Genomic DNA, 16,247 nt, shown 5'->3' on the forward strand with positions numbered 1-16,247 from the left:
ATAAAAGGAATACAAATTGGAAAAGAAGAAGTAAAACTGTCACTGTTTGCAGATGACATGATACTACACACAGAGAATCCTAAAGATGTCACCAGAAAACTACTGGAGCTAATCAATGCATTTGGTAAAGTAGCAGGATACAAAATTAATGCACAGAAATCTCTTGCATCCCTACAGACTAATGATGAAAAATGTGAAAGAGAAATTAAGGAAATACTCCCAATTACCATTGCAACAAAAAGAATAAAATACTTAGGAATAAACCTATCTAAGGAGGCAAAAGACCAGTACTCAGAAAACTATATGACACTGATGAAAGAAGTCAAAGATGGCACAAACAGATGGAGAAATATGCCACATTCTTGGATTGGAAGAATCAATATTGTGAAAGTGATGATATTACCCAAAGCAATCTACAGATTCAGTGCAATCCCTATCAAATTGCAAATGACATTTTTCACAGAATTAGAATAAAAATTTTTACAATTTGTATGAAAACACAAAAGACCCTGAACAGCCAAAGCAATCTTGAGAAAGAAATACAGAGCTTGAGGAACCTGGCTCACTGGCTTCAGACTATACTACAAAGCTACAGTAATCAAGACAGTATGTTACTGGCACAAAAACAGAAACACAGGTCAATGAACAGGATAGAAAGCCCAGAGCTAAACCCATGCACCTATGGTCACCTAATCTATGACAAAGAAGGCAAGAATATACAATGGAGAAAAGACAGCCTCTTCAATAAATGGTGCTGGGCAAACTGGACAACTATATGTAAAAGAATGAAATTAGAACACTCCATAACAACATAGGCAAAAATAAACTCAAAATGGATTAAAGACCTAAATGTAAGACTGAACACTATAAAACTCTTAGAGGAGAATATAGGAAGAACATCCTTTGACCTAATCACAGCAAGATCTTTTTTGACCCACCTCCTAGGGTAACGGAAATAAAAACAAACATAAACAAATGGGACCTAATGAAACTTAAAAGCTTTTGCACAGCAAAGGAAACTATAAGCAAGATGAAAAGACAACCCTCAGAAACGGAGAATATATTTGCAAATGAAGCAACTGACAAGGGATTAATCTGCAAAATATATAAACAGCTCATGCAGCTCAATATCAAAAGAACAAACAACCCAATCAAAAAATGGCCAGAAGATCTAAATAACCATTTCTCCAAAGAAGACATAGAGATGGCCAAGAGACATATGAAAAGATGCTCAACATCACTAATTATTAGAGAAATTCAGATCAAAACTACAACGAGCTATCACCTCACACCGGTTAGAATGGCCATCATCAAAAAATCTACAAACAATAAATGCTGGAGAGGGTGTGAAGAAAAGGGACCCTCTTGCACTGTTGGTGGGAATGTAAATTGATACAGCCACTATGGAGAACAGTATGGAGTTTCCTTCAAAAACTAAAAATAGAACTACCATATGACCCAGCAATCCCACTACTGGGCATATACCCAGAGAAACCATAATGCAAAATGACACATGCCCCCAATGTTCATTGCAGCACTGTTTACCATAGCCAGGACAGGGAGGCAAGCTAAATGTCTATCAACAGATTAATGGATAAAGAAGATGTTGTATATTTGTACAAATTGTGTCATTTGTAGAGAAATGGATGGACCTAGAGACTGTCATACAGAGTGAAGTAAGCCAGAAAGAGAAAAACAAATATCATATTTTAACACATATATGTGGAATCTAGAAAAACGGTACTGATGAACCTACTTGCAAAGCAGAAATAGAGACATAGATGTAGAAAACAAATGTGTGGACAACAGGGGTGGGAATGGTGGAGTGGGATGAATTGGGAGATTAGGATTAACATATATATGCTGCTGGGTATGAAATAGATAACTAGTGAGGAACTGCTGTATAGCACAGGGAAGTCTACTCAGTGCTCTGTGGTGATCTGGATGGGAAGGAAATCCCAAAGGGAGGGGATATGTGTATACATATAGTTGGTTCACTTAACTGTGCAGCAGGAGCTAGCACAACATTGTAAAGCAACTTTACTCCAATAAAAAGAAAACAAAACAAAACAGAAAAACCCCCAGCCCTCAACAGTTGAATGACTAAACAAATTATGGTATATTCATAAAATGGAATACTACTCAGCAAAGAAAGAAAATTTATTCATGCAACAGCATGGATCTCAAAAATATTATGCTAGAGAAATTGGACACAAAAAACTAGCTGTGATTCCCTCTGTTTGAAATTCTTTTTAAAAAAGCATAACTAATATGTTGTGATAGAAATTGCATTAGTGGTTGCCTGAGGTGTCAGGGAGGAGTGGTCATGGTGGAGGGTATGTATGAGAAATTTTTCAGGTGACAGAAATGTTCTTGATTGAGGTAGTGGTTACATGAATGTATGCATTTGGCAAAGCTTATCAAACTGTACACTTAAAATGGGTCACAGTATTATGTCAATTGTATCTCAATAAAGTTGAGTTTTTTAAAAAAAATCCTGTTGGCTTAACCTTCAAATTATTTCCAGAATTTGACCCACTTCTCCCCACCTCCACCACTACCACCTGGTCTATCTCTTACATGAATAATTACAGCCTTCTCATTGGTCTTCCTGCTTCAATACTTGCTCCTTAAAAGTCCATTCTCTACACAGCAACCAGAGAGGTCCTTTTCAAAATGTAATTCAGATCATGGCACTTCTCTACTTGAACTTCTTCCTTGGTTCTCCATTTTTCTCAGAGTAAAAGTTAATGTTTTTACAATAGCTGGCAAGGCCATCAATGGTCTGTCATCTCATTCATTCTACTGTAGTCACACCAGCCTACTGTTCGGTTCTTCAACATGCCAGGTGTGCTCCTGCCTTGGGATATTTGTATTCACTTTGCTGCTGTCTGGTAAGCTCTTCTCTCCTCCTCCCATAGCACATAAGTCACTCCTTCTCCTTCAAGTCTTTGTCCAAATGCCAGCTTCTCAATGAGGCCCACCCTGACCACCCCAATTTATTAACAACCTCTTTCCAAGAACTCCCAATCCCCTTTGCTCTACACTGTTTTTTTTTTTTGTATAACACTTAGAATATTCTAGCATTTTATATAATTTATTCCTGTATCATATTAATTATTGTCTCCCTCTGCTAAAAGGTAAGTTCCATGAGGGCAGCAATTTTTATCTGGATGGTTCACTAATATAGCTCTAGCACCTAGAAATGGCCATGCTATAGATTGGGTGCTCAATACATTTTGCTGAATGATTTTCATAAGCATCTCTCTTCCTTCTACAAATTATTTCTCACTCCTGTTGAGCTCTTTCAGGTTTACAATAAATCTATCATTTAGAAATTTGATTAAATTGTTTTTCTTCTTCCCAGCAGGAGAGTTGTTTTCAGTGTTATCTGACTCAATCAAAACTACAGCGCTGAATAAGGGAGAAGAGAATTCCTAGAAAGAAAGTAACTTTTATTTTCCTATGCAGCAGAGACTGGGGAAGGCAGCTCAAAGAATTTGGTGGCAATGCTCAACTACAATCACCTTCAAGGAAAGACCGTGTCAACAACTGTAGCATTCAACCCAACTAAACAACCACAGAGGAAGGTCAGCATCACCTTCAAGTCCTGTTACCTGTTGTGCTGAATTTTAAAGCAATTCAGACATATTTGGGTGACTCTTCAAATTATTTCAACAACAAATGTGTGTTTAGCAACAATAGAGAGTATATGTGAGTGTGTGTGTATTATTAATCTATATAAATACCCTAAATTATCAAGCTCATTTACTTACAAAAAAACCCTTATTTCTACTCTATTAAGGAAAGCTGAAATGACATGTGAAAAAAATCAAGCATCATCTACTTTTTATACATTGCCATCTTCTTTTCTCAGTAATCAAAAAATATCAAAAATATGTTTGTAATACCGATTAAAAATAAATGGAATTCTATCAATATAAACATGTAAGAAACACAGTATTGTCTATAAAATGTCTATAAGTAAAGATAAGTGGGAAAAATAAAATTGTGATTAAGATTCATTTGTCATTGGATGATAATAGAAATTATATTTTATCAGATAAATCATTAAATCATTAACATGCAATTGATTATGGATAACATTTATAATCTTATTTGTAATTTTTACTGCTAAATAAATTGCTTAATAAAAGAGAACTCACTTCAGACTATATCTATCATACTCAGTGGAAGATCTTGGCACTGCAGAGATCATATAAAGAAATCCAATGTGTTCATTTTCACGTATTATTTTAATGATTTGCAAGGGATTTTGAATGTTGGCTTTAATGACTTCCTCCCGGTCACGGAAATAATACTTAGGGTAAGTTGAGGAACTAATCTCGTAGAGGCCTCTTCTTCCAATGCTGGTACGTGACAGTTTAGCAGGAGAGGGAGAGAACGCCTCAGCAGAGGGCCATTGGATCTAAACAAAGCCAGTTTTTTAAAAAATTAGTTTTTTTTTTGGGGGGGGGAACTATATATAAGTGGCAAAATATTAACCTCCAGGACTAATTACCACACTGCCTAAGATGTCTAGGGCTTAAAGAAAAGCATTTTTGAACTGAAAACTTTCAAACTATTGATCAGCAGTGATAGATTCCCTCTCAGTACTCCTTGCCCAGATGTCTGTCTCCTTCCAATCCCCAGCAACACTTCCCATTGCCTTCTCTTCTCCCTTCACTTAAATGTTTATTACATCAAAATGCTACCAGCTCCCTGGTGTTTACGACAGCCCACCACTCCCCTTGCTCAGTTGCTCTGTATCTCCCCTGACTCTGGCCTTTCCCTCAACGTCCCCCCGCCCCACCAGCCCCACTTCGTTCTGACAACTTTGATGCTTTTCGGTGAGTGACATCTTGGACAGCTGTCATCATAACTCATAATAAACTATTTTTAATGAATGTGACAGGTTGTTACATTGAGTATTGGGGATCAGTATGTAATAGCCTTGGAGAAGCATATATGTTATTTTTTATTGAACTTCTTCCTCTTATTTTATTTATTTTTTATTGGAGTAAATTGCTTTAAAATGCTGTGTTAGTTTCTGCTGTACAGTGAAATGAATCAGCTATATGTATACCTATATCCCCTCCCTCTTGGGCCTCCCTCCCATCCCCCCATCCCACCCATCTAGGTCACCACAGAGCACCGAGTTGAGTTCCCTGTGCTATACAGCAGGTTCCCACTTCCATCTATTACATATGGTAATGTATTTATGTCAAACCTAATCTCTCAATTCATCCCACCCTCCCCTTCCTCCCTGTGTCCACATGTCTGTTCTCTACATCTACGTCTCTATGCCTGCCCTAAAAATAGGTTCATCTGTACCATTTTTCTAGATTCCACATACATGCATTAATATATGATATTTGTTTTTCTCTTTCTGGCTTACTTCACTCTATATGATAGACTCTAGTTCCATCCACATCTCTACAAATGACCTAATTTCGTTCCTTTTTGTGGCTGAGTAATATTCCATTGTATATATGTACCACATCTTCTTTATCCATTCATCTATCATTGGACATTTAGGTTGTTTCCATGTCCTGGCTATTGTAAATAGTGCTGCAATGAACACTGGGGTACATGTGTCCTCACATGCTCACTGAAATGTGAGAGGCACTGTCTCCAAAACAGGCAACTGTGAGTTAGTAACATATATGCTTATGCTGCCCACCCTGTGGGACCTAAGCATAAATGTTATTAACTCACAATTAATTGCTTGTTCTGGAGACAGTGCCTCTCACATTTCAGTGTGCATGTGAATTACCTGGGTAACCTGTTGAAATGCAGAGTCTGCCAGCCAATCTGAGGTGGACCCTGAGATTCTGCTTTCTAACTTGCTCCCAGGAGATGTAGATGCTGCTGGCTCCAGACCACGTGTGGAGCCCCAAGGCTAAGTTCCCACCATGTTCACACACTTGAGCTTTGCTCCAATCCCTGGGTCCCACTGTCTGCTCTCAGTGCCACTCACACTCCGTTGCTCCTCCCCAACAAACTTGGGACAGCATCAAACACGTCTTCTCCTCCTACTGAGGAGGTTGATAACCATGTTTGAGGAAATGTGACATCAACTCCAACAGTCATCTCTTTGTCTCTCTGACAGGACTGGCTTTAAGATAAAAGAATCTGCATTGCAGACCTGCTTTGGTGAATAATTGAGGTACATATATATATGATATCTTTATTGCCTATTAGCAGAGTTAGTAAAGGTTGCCATTTCTATAAGAGTTATTACCATAAGCTCTGTGGAAAAACGTCCCCATAAGATTTGTATTCATAGGGATCATTATTCTCTATCTCTGATTAAATACCTCATTGAATAGGAGTTTCAGAAGAGAATCCTGGGAATTTCAGAGCTAAAGGACATACATCTTTAAAATCAAAGATAAAATATGCTCCTTTCATTTATTGGCCAGGGATAGCAACAAAGGTACTATTTTCGTATATAAAAGAAGAGGCCAAACCAGATACCAGAACCATAGAAAATAAATATTGCTTTGTCCCAATGTTTCAACAACAGATGTAGGCAACTGTTTTATGAGACAAGAGTAGTAATATTTAACAAGAAATGCATTTATTTTATTTATTATATCTCTTAAAAAGTTGTACTGCATTCTAAGTGAAAGGTTTCTTCAACAATAGGCCTATACATTTTCATTTTATTTCTAATTATGTAACTCAGTGGGAAGATGTGATTCAATTTAAACAGTCACATATGTTTGGATTTTGCAGTGGTTGGGGGAGGGAAATAGAGGAAGTATTTATTCATAATTGTAGAACATCTATAATATTCCTCTATGGTGGATGCCCAGTCCAATTGATAAGTCAATCTTCCTTAATTACCGGAAGCAAAGCCTTCAACTTTCCTTCCTTCCTCCCTTCTTCCCTCCCTCCCTCCCTCCCTTCCTCCCTTCTTTCCTTCCTTCCTTCCTTCCTTCCTTCCTTCCTTTCCTTCCTTCCTTCCTTCATCTCCCAGTAAATCTTCATAGATACATTTCCATTCTGAACTCATTCTGAGAAATCAATACACCCAGGAAAATGAACCTCTTCTCAGATTAAATACTCTCCTCCATTTAAATAGAATACCCCCTTTCTTCCACATTTCCCTTCAACCTCTAACTCTTTACTGAATTCTTCACTTAGTTACAGTTACAACCAAACATAACCTATAACTTATTCCTTTTCAGCTACTTCCTTCATCCCAGATGTGCACACAATCTCTCTCGCTTTTATTTTTTTAAATTTTATTGAAGTATAGTTGATTTACAATGTTGTGTTAATTTCTGCTGTCCAGCAAAGTGATTCAGTTTTACACATATATATTCTTTTTCATATCCTTTTCCATTATGGTTTATCACAGGATATTGAATATAGTTCCCTGTGCTATACAGTAGCACCTTGTTTTTTTAATCCTTCCTATATATAATAGTTTGCATAATCTCTTTTAAAATTCAAGCTCTTGAAACCCACTTTATACCAAATGAGCTAATTAATGTACAATCAGATTTTTCTTGGCCCCACTTAAAATATCTCGTTCTCTCTTTCTACTTCACAGAAACCAAATTAACTTAAGCTATACAATTTCATACAATTTATCATGATATTCTTTCAGGATAATCTCACCCAAACCCATGGCTCCCAAGGCCATAGCTCTCCCACCTTATCTGCCTTGTTAACTTTCCACTCATTCCTCCGAGCTTAGCGCAGTTCCCTAGGGTAGCTGTTCTTACACTGATGGCCCCCTGGCCACCAGGTATAAGCATTCCTTCTGTTCAGTTTTCCATTATTTTGTACTTTAAATGACCAGTGAGAGCTCTTATCACACCTCACTGTGCTTAAATGAACACCTTACTTGTTCATTTCTCATCTCCAGATTCTGAAATTGAGGACAGAGCTTGTTCTCAACTCTCAGTTTCTAGCATTGCAGTCCAAAGCCTGAAAGACAGACAACTAGCACTGAAAGATCCTCTCAATAAAAAGCTCAGAGAATTCTTAGCTCTACTGGCATTTTTATTGTGGGTGTGCCCTCCACATTTTCTCCCACTTCTATTCTTTTGTTTAATTATCTATAGGTATTCACATAAAGCCAGGCTCTAGTGATTTTGCCTCAGAACTACTATTCAGTTATTCCTTGCAAGGCAACTTCCCCACTCTACAACTCTCACCAATTACAAAAGTTGTCTCTCTAGTTGGTTCAGTTTCTATTTTATTGCCCTTCACCAAGGTCTTCAAAGATTTGGGGGAATAATGATGAAAATTTCATAAAAGTTATAATAACATTCAAAACACTATTATGTCTTCTTTTAACATGTCTTCTAGAGAAGATCAGAAGATACTACATGAACGCTGAAAGTTTTCCTTTATGATTTTACTCTACTGTCCAAATTTTCCTTAAATAGGAAGAACTGGGAAATACCGTATTCCCCCAGTCCACTATATAACCTAAGGGAAAAAGATTTTGCCACTATCCTTATGAGTTAAAAGCATGTTAGCAATGCTACATGAAACTAACATTAGAAAGATCAATTAAGTACTTTAATACTTACCTGTTTTTTCTTTTTCACAGAATCTTCACGCTCGAATTGAACAAGAGGTTTGGTAGAACTTCTTTCTTCAGTGCTTCCTGGAGGCTTTAGGACTCCAGAAGTGATTAACCGGTATCGGTTCAGCTCATATATGTATTCTGGCTTCTTATGATCTTGGTAGGCTTTTAGCACTGGCTTTGGGAAATAAAGAGACATGTTAATCTTTTAAATATTAATGTGAACTTGTTCTCCACTACCTTTGGACTCTATCTCTGTTGGAAATTGATCACCTTCCTGGACTAATTTCCTATCTAAGCCACAATCATTATTAGCAGCTATCATCATTGTCCATGGCCTATTGCTTGACTAAGACTTTTCTACTTGGTTTCCATTAATTCTGCCCTTTAAATACCAATGAATACTTCTAAGGGTGAGATTGTGACAAAAAGTACACAGAGGAATGAAATCACATACTCACTAATTGTCCAATACAAACCCCCACCATTCACTACAACAGTTACTGTGGGATCATACAATACTCTCACTCTACCCAAAGGTCACTAATCACTTCCCATAGCCATAACTAATTGAAGATCATCACAAAACCAAACAACCTGACTTTTAAAATGGGCAGAGAATCTGAATAGACATATTTCCAAAGAGGAAATGCACCTCTAATCATCAGGAAAGTGCAAATCAAAACCACAATGAGATATCACCTCACACCTGTCAGAATGGCTATCATCAAAAAGATAACAAATAACAAGTTTTGCCAAGGATGTGGAGAAAAGGGAAAATGGTGGGGATGTAAATGGTGCAGTCACTATGGAAAACAGTATGGCAATTCCTCAAAAAATTAAAGAAAGAACTACCATATAACCAACCCGGCAATTCCACTCCTGGTATTTGTCTGAAGAAAACGAAAACAGTAATCGAAACGATATACACACTCTATGTTCACTGCAGCATTATTTACAACAGCCAAGATATGGAAGCAACCTACAAGCCCATCAACAGATGAATGGATAAAGATGTGGTACTTACATACAATGGAATACTATTCAGTCATACAAAACAATGAAATTTTTCCATTTGTGACAAGGATAGACTTTAAGGGTATTACGCTAATTGAAATAAGTCAGACAGAGAAAGACAAATACTAGATGATTTCACTTATATGTGGAATCTAAAAAAACCAAAACAAATGAACAAACAACAAGGCAGAAACAGAGCTATAGATACAGAGAACAAACAGATGGTTGCCAGAGGTAAGACAGGTGGGTGGAGGAAAGATGTAAGTGAGGAAGATTAAGAGGTACAAACTTCCAGTCGCAGAATAAGAGTCATGGGTATGAAATGTACAGTGTGGGGCATATAGTCAATAATTATGTAATATCTCTGCATGGTGACAGATGGTAACTAGACTTATCGTGGTGATCATTTTGAAATGTATACAAATATCGAATCACTATGTTGTATAACAGGAACTAATGTAGTTTTACAGGTCAATTGTACTTCAAAAGCAAACAAAATCATAGCAAAAGAGATCAGATTTGTAGTTACCAGAGGCAGAGGGTGGGGGGGGGGCGATTGAATAAAGATAGTCAAAAAGAGAAAAGACATTCTCTTCAATTAGCGGAGCTGGAAAAACTGGATAGAAACATGTAAAAGAATGAAATTAGAACATTCTCTAACATCGTATACAAAAATAAACTCAAAATGGATTAATGACCTAAATGTAAGACCGGATACTATAAAACTCCTAGAGGAAAACATATGCAGAGCACTCTGACATAAATCACAGCATATTTTTGGGGATCTGTCGCCTAAAGAAAATAAAAGCAAAAATAAACAAATAAGACCTAATTAAAATTAACAGCTTTGGGCTTCCCTGGTGGCGCAGTGGTTGAGAGTCTGCCTGCCGATGCAGGGGATGAGGGTTCATACCCCGGTCCAGGAGGCTCCCACATGCCATGGAGCATCTGGGCCCGTGAGCCATGGCCGCTGAGCTTGTGTGTCCAGAGCCTGTGCTCCGCAACGGGAGAGGCCACAACAGTGAGAGGCCCGCACGCCACAAAAAATAAATAAATAAATAAATAACAGCTTTTGCACAGCAAGGGAAACCATAGACAAAATGAAAAGACAACTTACTGAATAGTAGAAAACATTTGCAAATGATATGACCAATAAGGGATTAATATCGAATGTAATATACAAACAGCTCATACAACTCAACATCAGAAAAACAAACACCTCGATTAAAAAGTGGGCAGAAAAACTGAATAGACATTTTTTCAAAAAGGAAATACAGATGACCAAGAGGCACATAAAAAGATGCTCAACAACGCTAATCATTAAGAAAGTGCAAATCAAAACCACAATGAGATATTAACTCACACCTGTCAGAATGGCTATCATCAAAAAGAACACAAATAACAAATGTGGGCGAGGATGTGGAGAAAAGGGAAGTTTTGCACACTGTTAGTAGGAATGTAAATTGGAACAGCCACTATGGAAAACAGTATGTAGTTTCCTCAAAAAATTAAAAAAAAAGAACTACCATATGACCCAGCAATCCCACTCCTGGGTATTTATCTGAAGAAAACAAATACAGTAATTGAAAAAGATATACACACTCCATGTTCACGCACTTGGCATTTTTTACAATTGCCAAGATATGGAAGCAACCTAAGAGCCCATCAATAGATGAATGGATAAAGAAGATGTCTTATATATATACAGTGGACTATTATTCAGTCATTAAAAGGAACAGAATTTTGCCATTTGCAGCAACATGGATGAACTTGGAGGGTATTATGCTAAGTGAAATAAGTGAAACATATGTTATCACTTATATGTAGAATTAAAAAATAAAATACACTAGTGAATAGAACAAAAGAAGTAGACTCACGGATATAGAGTGGTTACCAGTGGTGAGAGGGAAGGGAGGAGGGGCAAGATAGGGGTAAGAGATGAAGAAGTACAAACTACTATGTATAAAATAAACAAGCTACAAGGATATATTGTTCAGCACAAGAAATATAGCCAATATTTTATAATAACTTTAAATGGAGTATAATCTATAAAAATATTGACTCACTATGCTGTACACCTGAAACTAATAAATTATTGTAAATCAACTATATGTCAATAAAAAAAGATCAAGGAAAAAAAAGTACTAGATGAAAATGTAAGAGGTGAATTTTACAACACTGTTAAGAAAGTCTATCTCTACACTAAGTTAAGACAGAGAAAGACAAATATTGCATGATATCGCTTATATGTGGAATCCAAAAAATACAACAAGCTAGTGAATATAACAAAAAAGAAGCAGACTCAGATATAGAGAACAAACTAGTGGTTACCAGTGGGGGGGAGGGGCAATATTATAGGGGTTGGGGAGTGGGAGGTATAAACTATTGGGTGTAAGATAGGCTACAAGAATGTATTTTGCAAAATGGAGAATACAGCCAATATTTTGTAGTAACTGTAAATGGATTGTAACCTTCAATAAGACAAACTTCCAATTATAAGATAAATAAATACTAGGGATGTAATGTACAAGATGATAAATATAATTAACACTGCTGTATATTACATATGAACGTTGTTAAAAGAGTAAATCCTAAGAGTTCTCATTACAAGGAAAATTATTTTCTATTACTTTAATTTTGTATCTATATGAAATGATGGTTGTTCACTAAACTTATCGTGATAAATATTTCATGATGCATGTAAGTCAAATCACTATGTTGTACATGTTAAACTTACAGTGCTTTATGTCAGTTATATCTCAATAAAACTGGGGGAAAAAAAGACAACCAGCTTCTATATGCCAATTTAATGAAGGAACACTACACCTGCTATGGAAGTACTCATGCCCCCAGAAAATCAAACTCAAGACTCTAGACCTAACTACCAATGCCCCCAGAAAATCAAACTCAAGGCTCTAGACCTAACTACCAATATATAGGAAATACGAGAACCAGAGAAATATAGGTTAGCTACCACAGTGGGGATACAGTCAACAAAATTAGACTGTGGAACTATATAGAAAAATAACCAAATTTTGCTCACTAAAATTTTTTCCTAAGAAAAAAATAAAGGAGTTGATGGGGAACTTACAGACCTAGAGACTTAAGAGAAATATCAACCAGCTAGTGCATGGATCTTATTTTGATCTAAATTTTAACAAGGACTCTGAAAACAAAATTATTATAAGACAATCAGGGAAATGTGAATATTTTTTAAGTTTAAATTATTTTAACAGCTTTCCTGAGATATAATAGACATACATTAAGCTGTATGTATTTAAAGTGTACAATTTGATGTGCTTATATATATATATATATATATGAAACAGTCAAGATAATGAACAGAACCCAACCATGAGCCTTTTCAGGTTCCTTTCCAAAACTCCTCCCTAGGCAAATACTGATGTGTTTTCTATCACTATACATTAGTTTGCATTTTCCAGCCCTTTATATAAATGTAATAAAATAGCATGTATTTTTTTTGACCACCATCTTTCAGTATAATTATGCTGAGATTCCTCTGTGTTGTTTCATGTATCCATAATTCATTTATTTTTAAGGCTGAGTAGTATCCTATAGTGTAGAAACACCACAATTCATTAATTCACCTCTTGATGGACATTGTGGTCATTTCCACTTTTGGGCTTTTAAAAACAGAATTGTTGGAGAGGGATCAACATGGCGGAGTAGGAGGACATGGAGCTTACCTCTCCCAAGAAACACATCAAAAGTACATATACATGTAGAACAAGTCTCACAGAAAACCAACTGGAAACTGGCAGAAGAACTCCTATACAATCAAAGCTTCAACAAACTTCTCCACGCAACTGGGTAGGAAGGGGGAAAAGGCATCAAGACGGAACTGGCGCCCCTGGGAGGGATCCGTAAAGGAGAGAAGGTCCACAAGGGCAGACCCTTGCCCTGGGGAGGCCTCTTACTTGCCCGGAGGTCCGCTGGGACAGATATAGGGGCTGGAAAAGCCTAAATTCTACTCCTGAGGAGTGTGGGCATGCTGGCTTGCTAACAATCAGGGCAGAGAGAGACCAGTGCTAGCAGCTGCTGTCACGCCTTACTTCCCAATTCAAGGTGCACACCAGATGGGGCCACAAATACTCACAGAGGCAGAGTGCCAAATGTTGGACCAACAGGCCCTGGGAGAGGACTCAATCTACCTGCAGGGAGACAGGCTGGAGGGCCTGGAGTGTGGTCCAGACCGAACCTTGGAGTCCATTGTCAGCACTCATATGCAGACTTTGTCAGCATGCATACTAAGTGGTGCCACAGAAACGCACAGCAGCTGGGTGCTGAGTCTCTGTCTCTGGACAGGCCCTAGGCAGGAGTACAGAGCTGTTTGTTTGAGTCTGACAGGAGCGCTCCAGCCCCACCCACTCTACACTGCTGGTATTTCTGCTGATGGGGGAGGTTTCGTTGATGCATAATGCAGAAACACAAGCATAGTGGGGGAAGAGAGCAGGCCAAAGTGCAGAGAAGAATTTTTTATGTTTAAATTTTTCTTGTTTTGCCATAAAATATGAATTTTATTTCACACACTCAAGGGCAATGGATCCTGATCAAACCCAACCCTCAGGGCTTCTACTCCAACAACTGGGGAGCAGACCCTGCCCCAACAGGACTGTGACAGCCATGGAGCAAAGAGGAGGTCTCATCCGACATCCAGCACAGGCTCTGGAAACCACAACATCAATCACACCTACTATCGAGAGATAATGGCCAGCACACTAGGAGGAAAGATGTGGCTGGCATTCATACCAAACCCAGCCACTGCACCAAAAATACTGGACTCACACAGTCTACACAGGGACACTCCCACTTAAAAACATCCCTTCAAACACCACAGTAGATAACTGCTTCTCCTGAATTCACAGAGACAGAGAAAGTTTAAGTAAAATGAAAAAGCAGAGGAACTACTCCCAATTAGGAGAACAAGAGAAATCCCCTGAAAGAACAAATAATGAAACAGACCTCACCAGACTGTTAGACCACAAGTTCAAAAAGGAGATAATAAAAATGCTAAAGGAATTAAGAAAGATGATTGATAGAAATGCAGATCACTGTAACAAGGAACTAGAAACTGTAAAGACAGACCAATCAAAATTAGACAGCTCAACTGGTGAAATAAAAACCAATCTAGAAGCAATAAATAACACACTAAATAACAAAGAAGAATGAATAAGTGACCTGGAAGATAGAATAATGGAAATCACCCAATCAGAATAGCAGACAGAAAGAAAAATGAAAAAAAAAAAAAAAGAAAGCAACACATGAGATATAGAGAGTAACAGGAAGGATGCCAACCTAAGCATAATAGGGGTTCCAGAAGGAGAAGAGAGAGAAAAGAGGATCAAAAATATATTTGAAGAATTTATGACTGAAAACTTCCCAAACCTAAAGAAGGAAACAGATATCCAGATACAGGAAGAACAGAGGGTCCTAGACAAGATAAACCCAAACAGATCCACACCAAGACATATCATAATTAAAATGGTGAGAATTAAAGATAAAGATAGGATTCTACAGGCAGTTACAAGGGAAGCCATTTACCACAAACCCACAGACAACTTAATACTCAACCGTGAGAAGCTGAAAGACTGGCCGCTAAATTCAGGAACAAGATGAGGATGCCCATTCTCACCACTTCTATCACAGTATTGGAAGTCCTAGCCACAGCAATCAGACAAGAAAAAGAAATAAAATGTATCCAAATTGGAAGGAAAGAGGTAAAACTGTCACTCTTTGCAGATGACATGATACACAATAGAGAGAACCCTAAAATAACTATACAGAAACTATTAGTGCTAATAAATGAATTCAGCAAGGTGGCAGGATACAAGATTAACATACAGAAATCTGTTGCATTTCTTTACACTAATAATGAAATATCAGAAAGAAAGAAAACAATCCTGTTTAAAACTGAATTAAAAAAAATCCCTAGGAATAAACTTAACTAAGGAGGTGAAAGACCTATATACTAAAAACTATAAAACACTCATAAAGGAAATGGAAAGATATCCCATGCTCTTGGATTGGAAGAATTAATATTGTTAAAATGGCCATACTACCCAAAGCAATCCACAGATTTAATGTGATCCCTATTGAAATACCCATGACATTTTTCACAGAACTAGAACAAATAATCATAAAATTTATATGGAAACACAAAAGATTGAGAATTGCCAAAGCAATCCTGAGGAGAAAGAACAAATCTGGAGACATCACCCTTCCAGACTTCAGACAATATTACAAAGCTACAGTATAAAAAACAATGTGGCATTGGCACAAAAACAGACATATAGACCAATGGAAAAGAATAGAGAGCCCAGAAATAAACCTACCAAATAAACCTATGGTCAATTAATCTATGACAAAGGAGGCAAGAATATACAATGAAGAAAAGACAGTCTCTTCAACAAATAGTGTTGGGAAAGCTGGACAGCTACATGTAAATCAATGAAATTAGAACATGCCCTCACACTATATACAAAAATAAACTCGAAATGGTTTAAAGAACTAAATATAAGACATGATAACAGAAAACGCCTAGAAGAGAACATAGGCAAAACATTCTCTGACATAAATCTTATCAATATTTTCTTAGATTAGTCTTACAAGGCAGAATGAATAAAAGCAAAAATAAATAAATGGGACCTAATCAAACTTA

General features: G+C 37.2%; 1 protein-coding gene across 1 annotated transcript in view; it reads right to left on the reverse strand.

The window, feature by feature from the left end:
* The window catches only part of DNAH6 (dynein axonemal heavy chain 6), a 297,300-nt gene that overhangs the window by 269,106 nt on the left and 11,947 nt on the right, over positions 1-16,247 (reverse strand). The window contains exons 3-4 of the mRNA XM_059078614.2: positions 8,556-8,729; positions 4,167-4,429 (exon numbers count right to left, since the gene is read on the reverse strand). Coding sequence (XP_058934597.1) covers positions 4,167-4,429; positions 8,556-8,729 — 437 coding nt within the window. The remainder of the gene's footprint in view (positions 1-4,166; positions 4,430-8,555; positions 8,730-16,247) is intronic.

The sequence above is a fragment of the Kogia breviceps genome, chromosome 11, assembly GCF_026419965.1.
Source record: "Kogia breviceps isolate mKogBre1 chromosome 11, mKogBre1 haplotype 1, whole genome shotgun sequence".
Classification (NCBI taxonomy): domain Eukaryota; kingdom Metazoa; phylum Chordata; class Mammalia; order Artiodactyla; family Physeteridae; genus Kogia; species Kogia breviceps.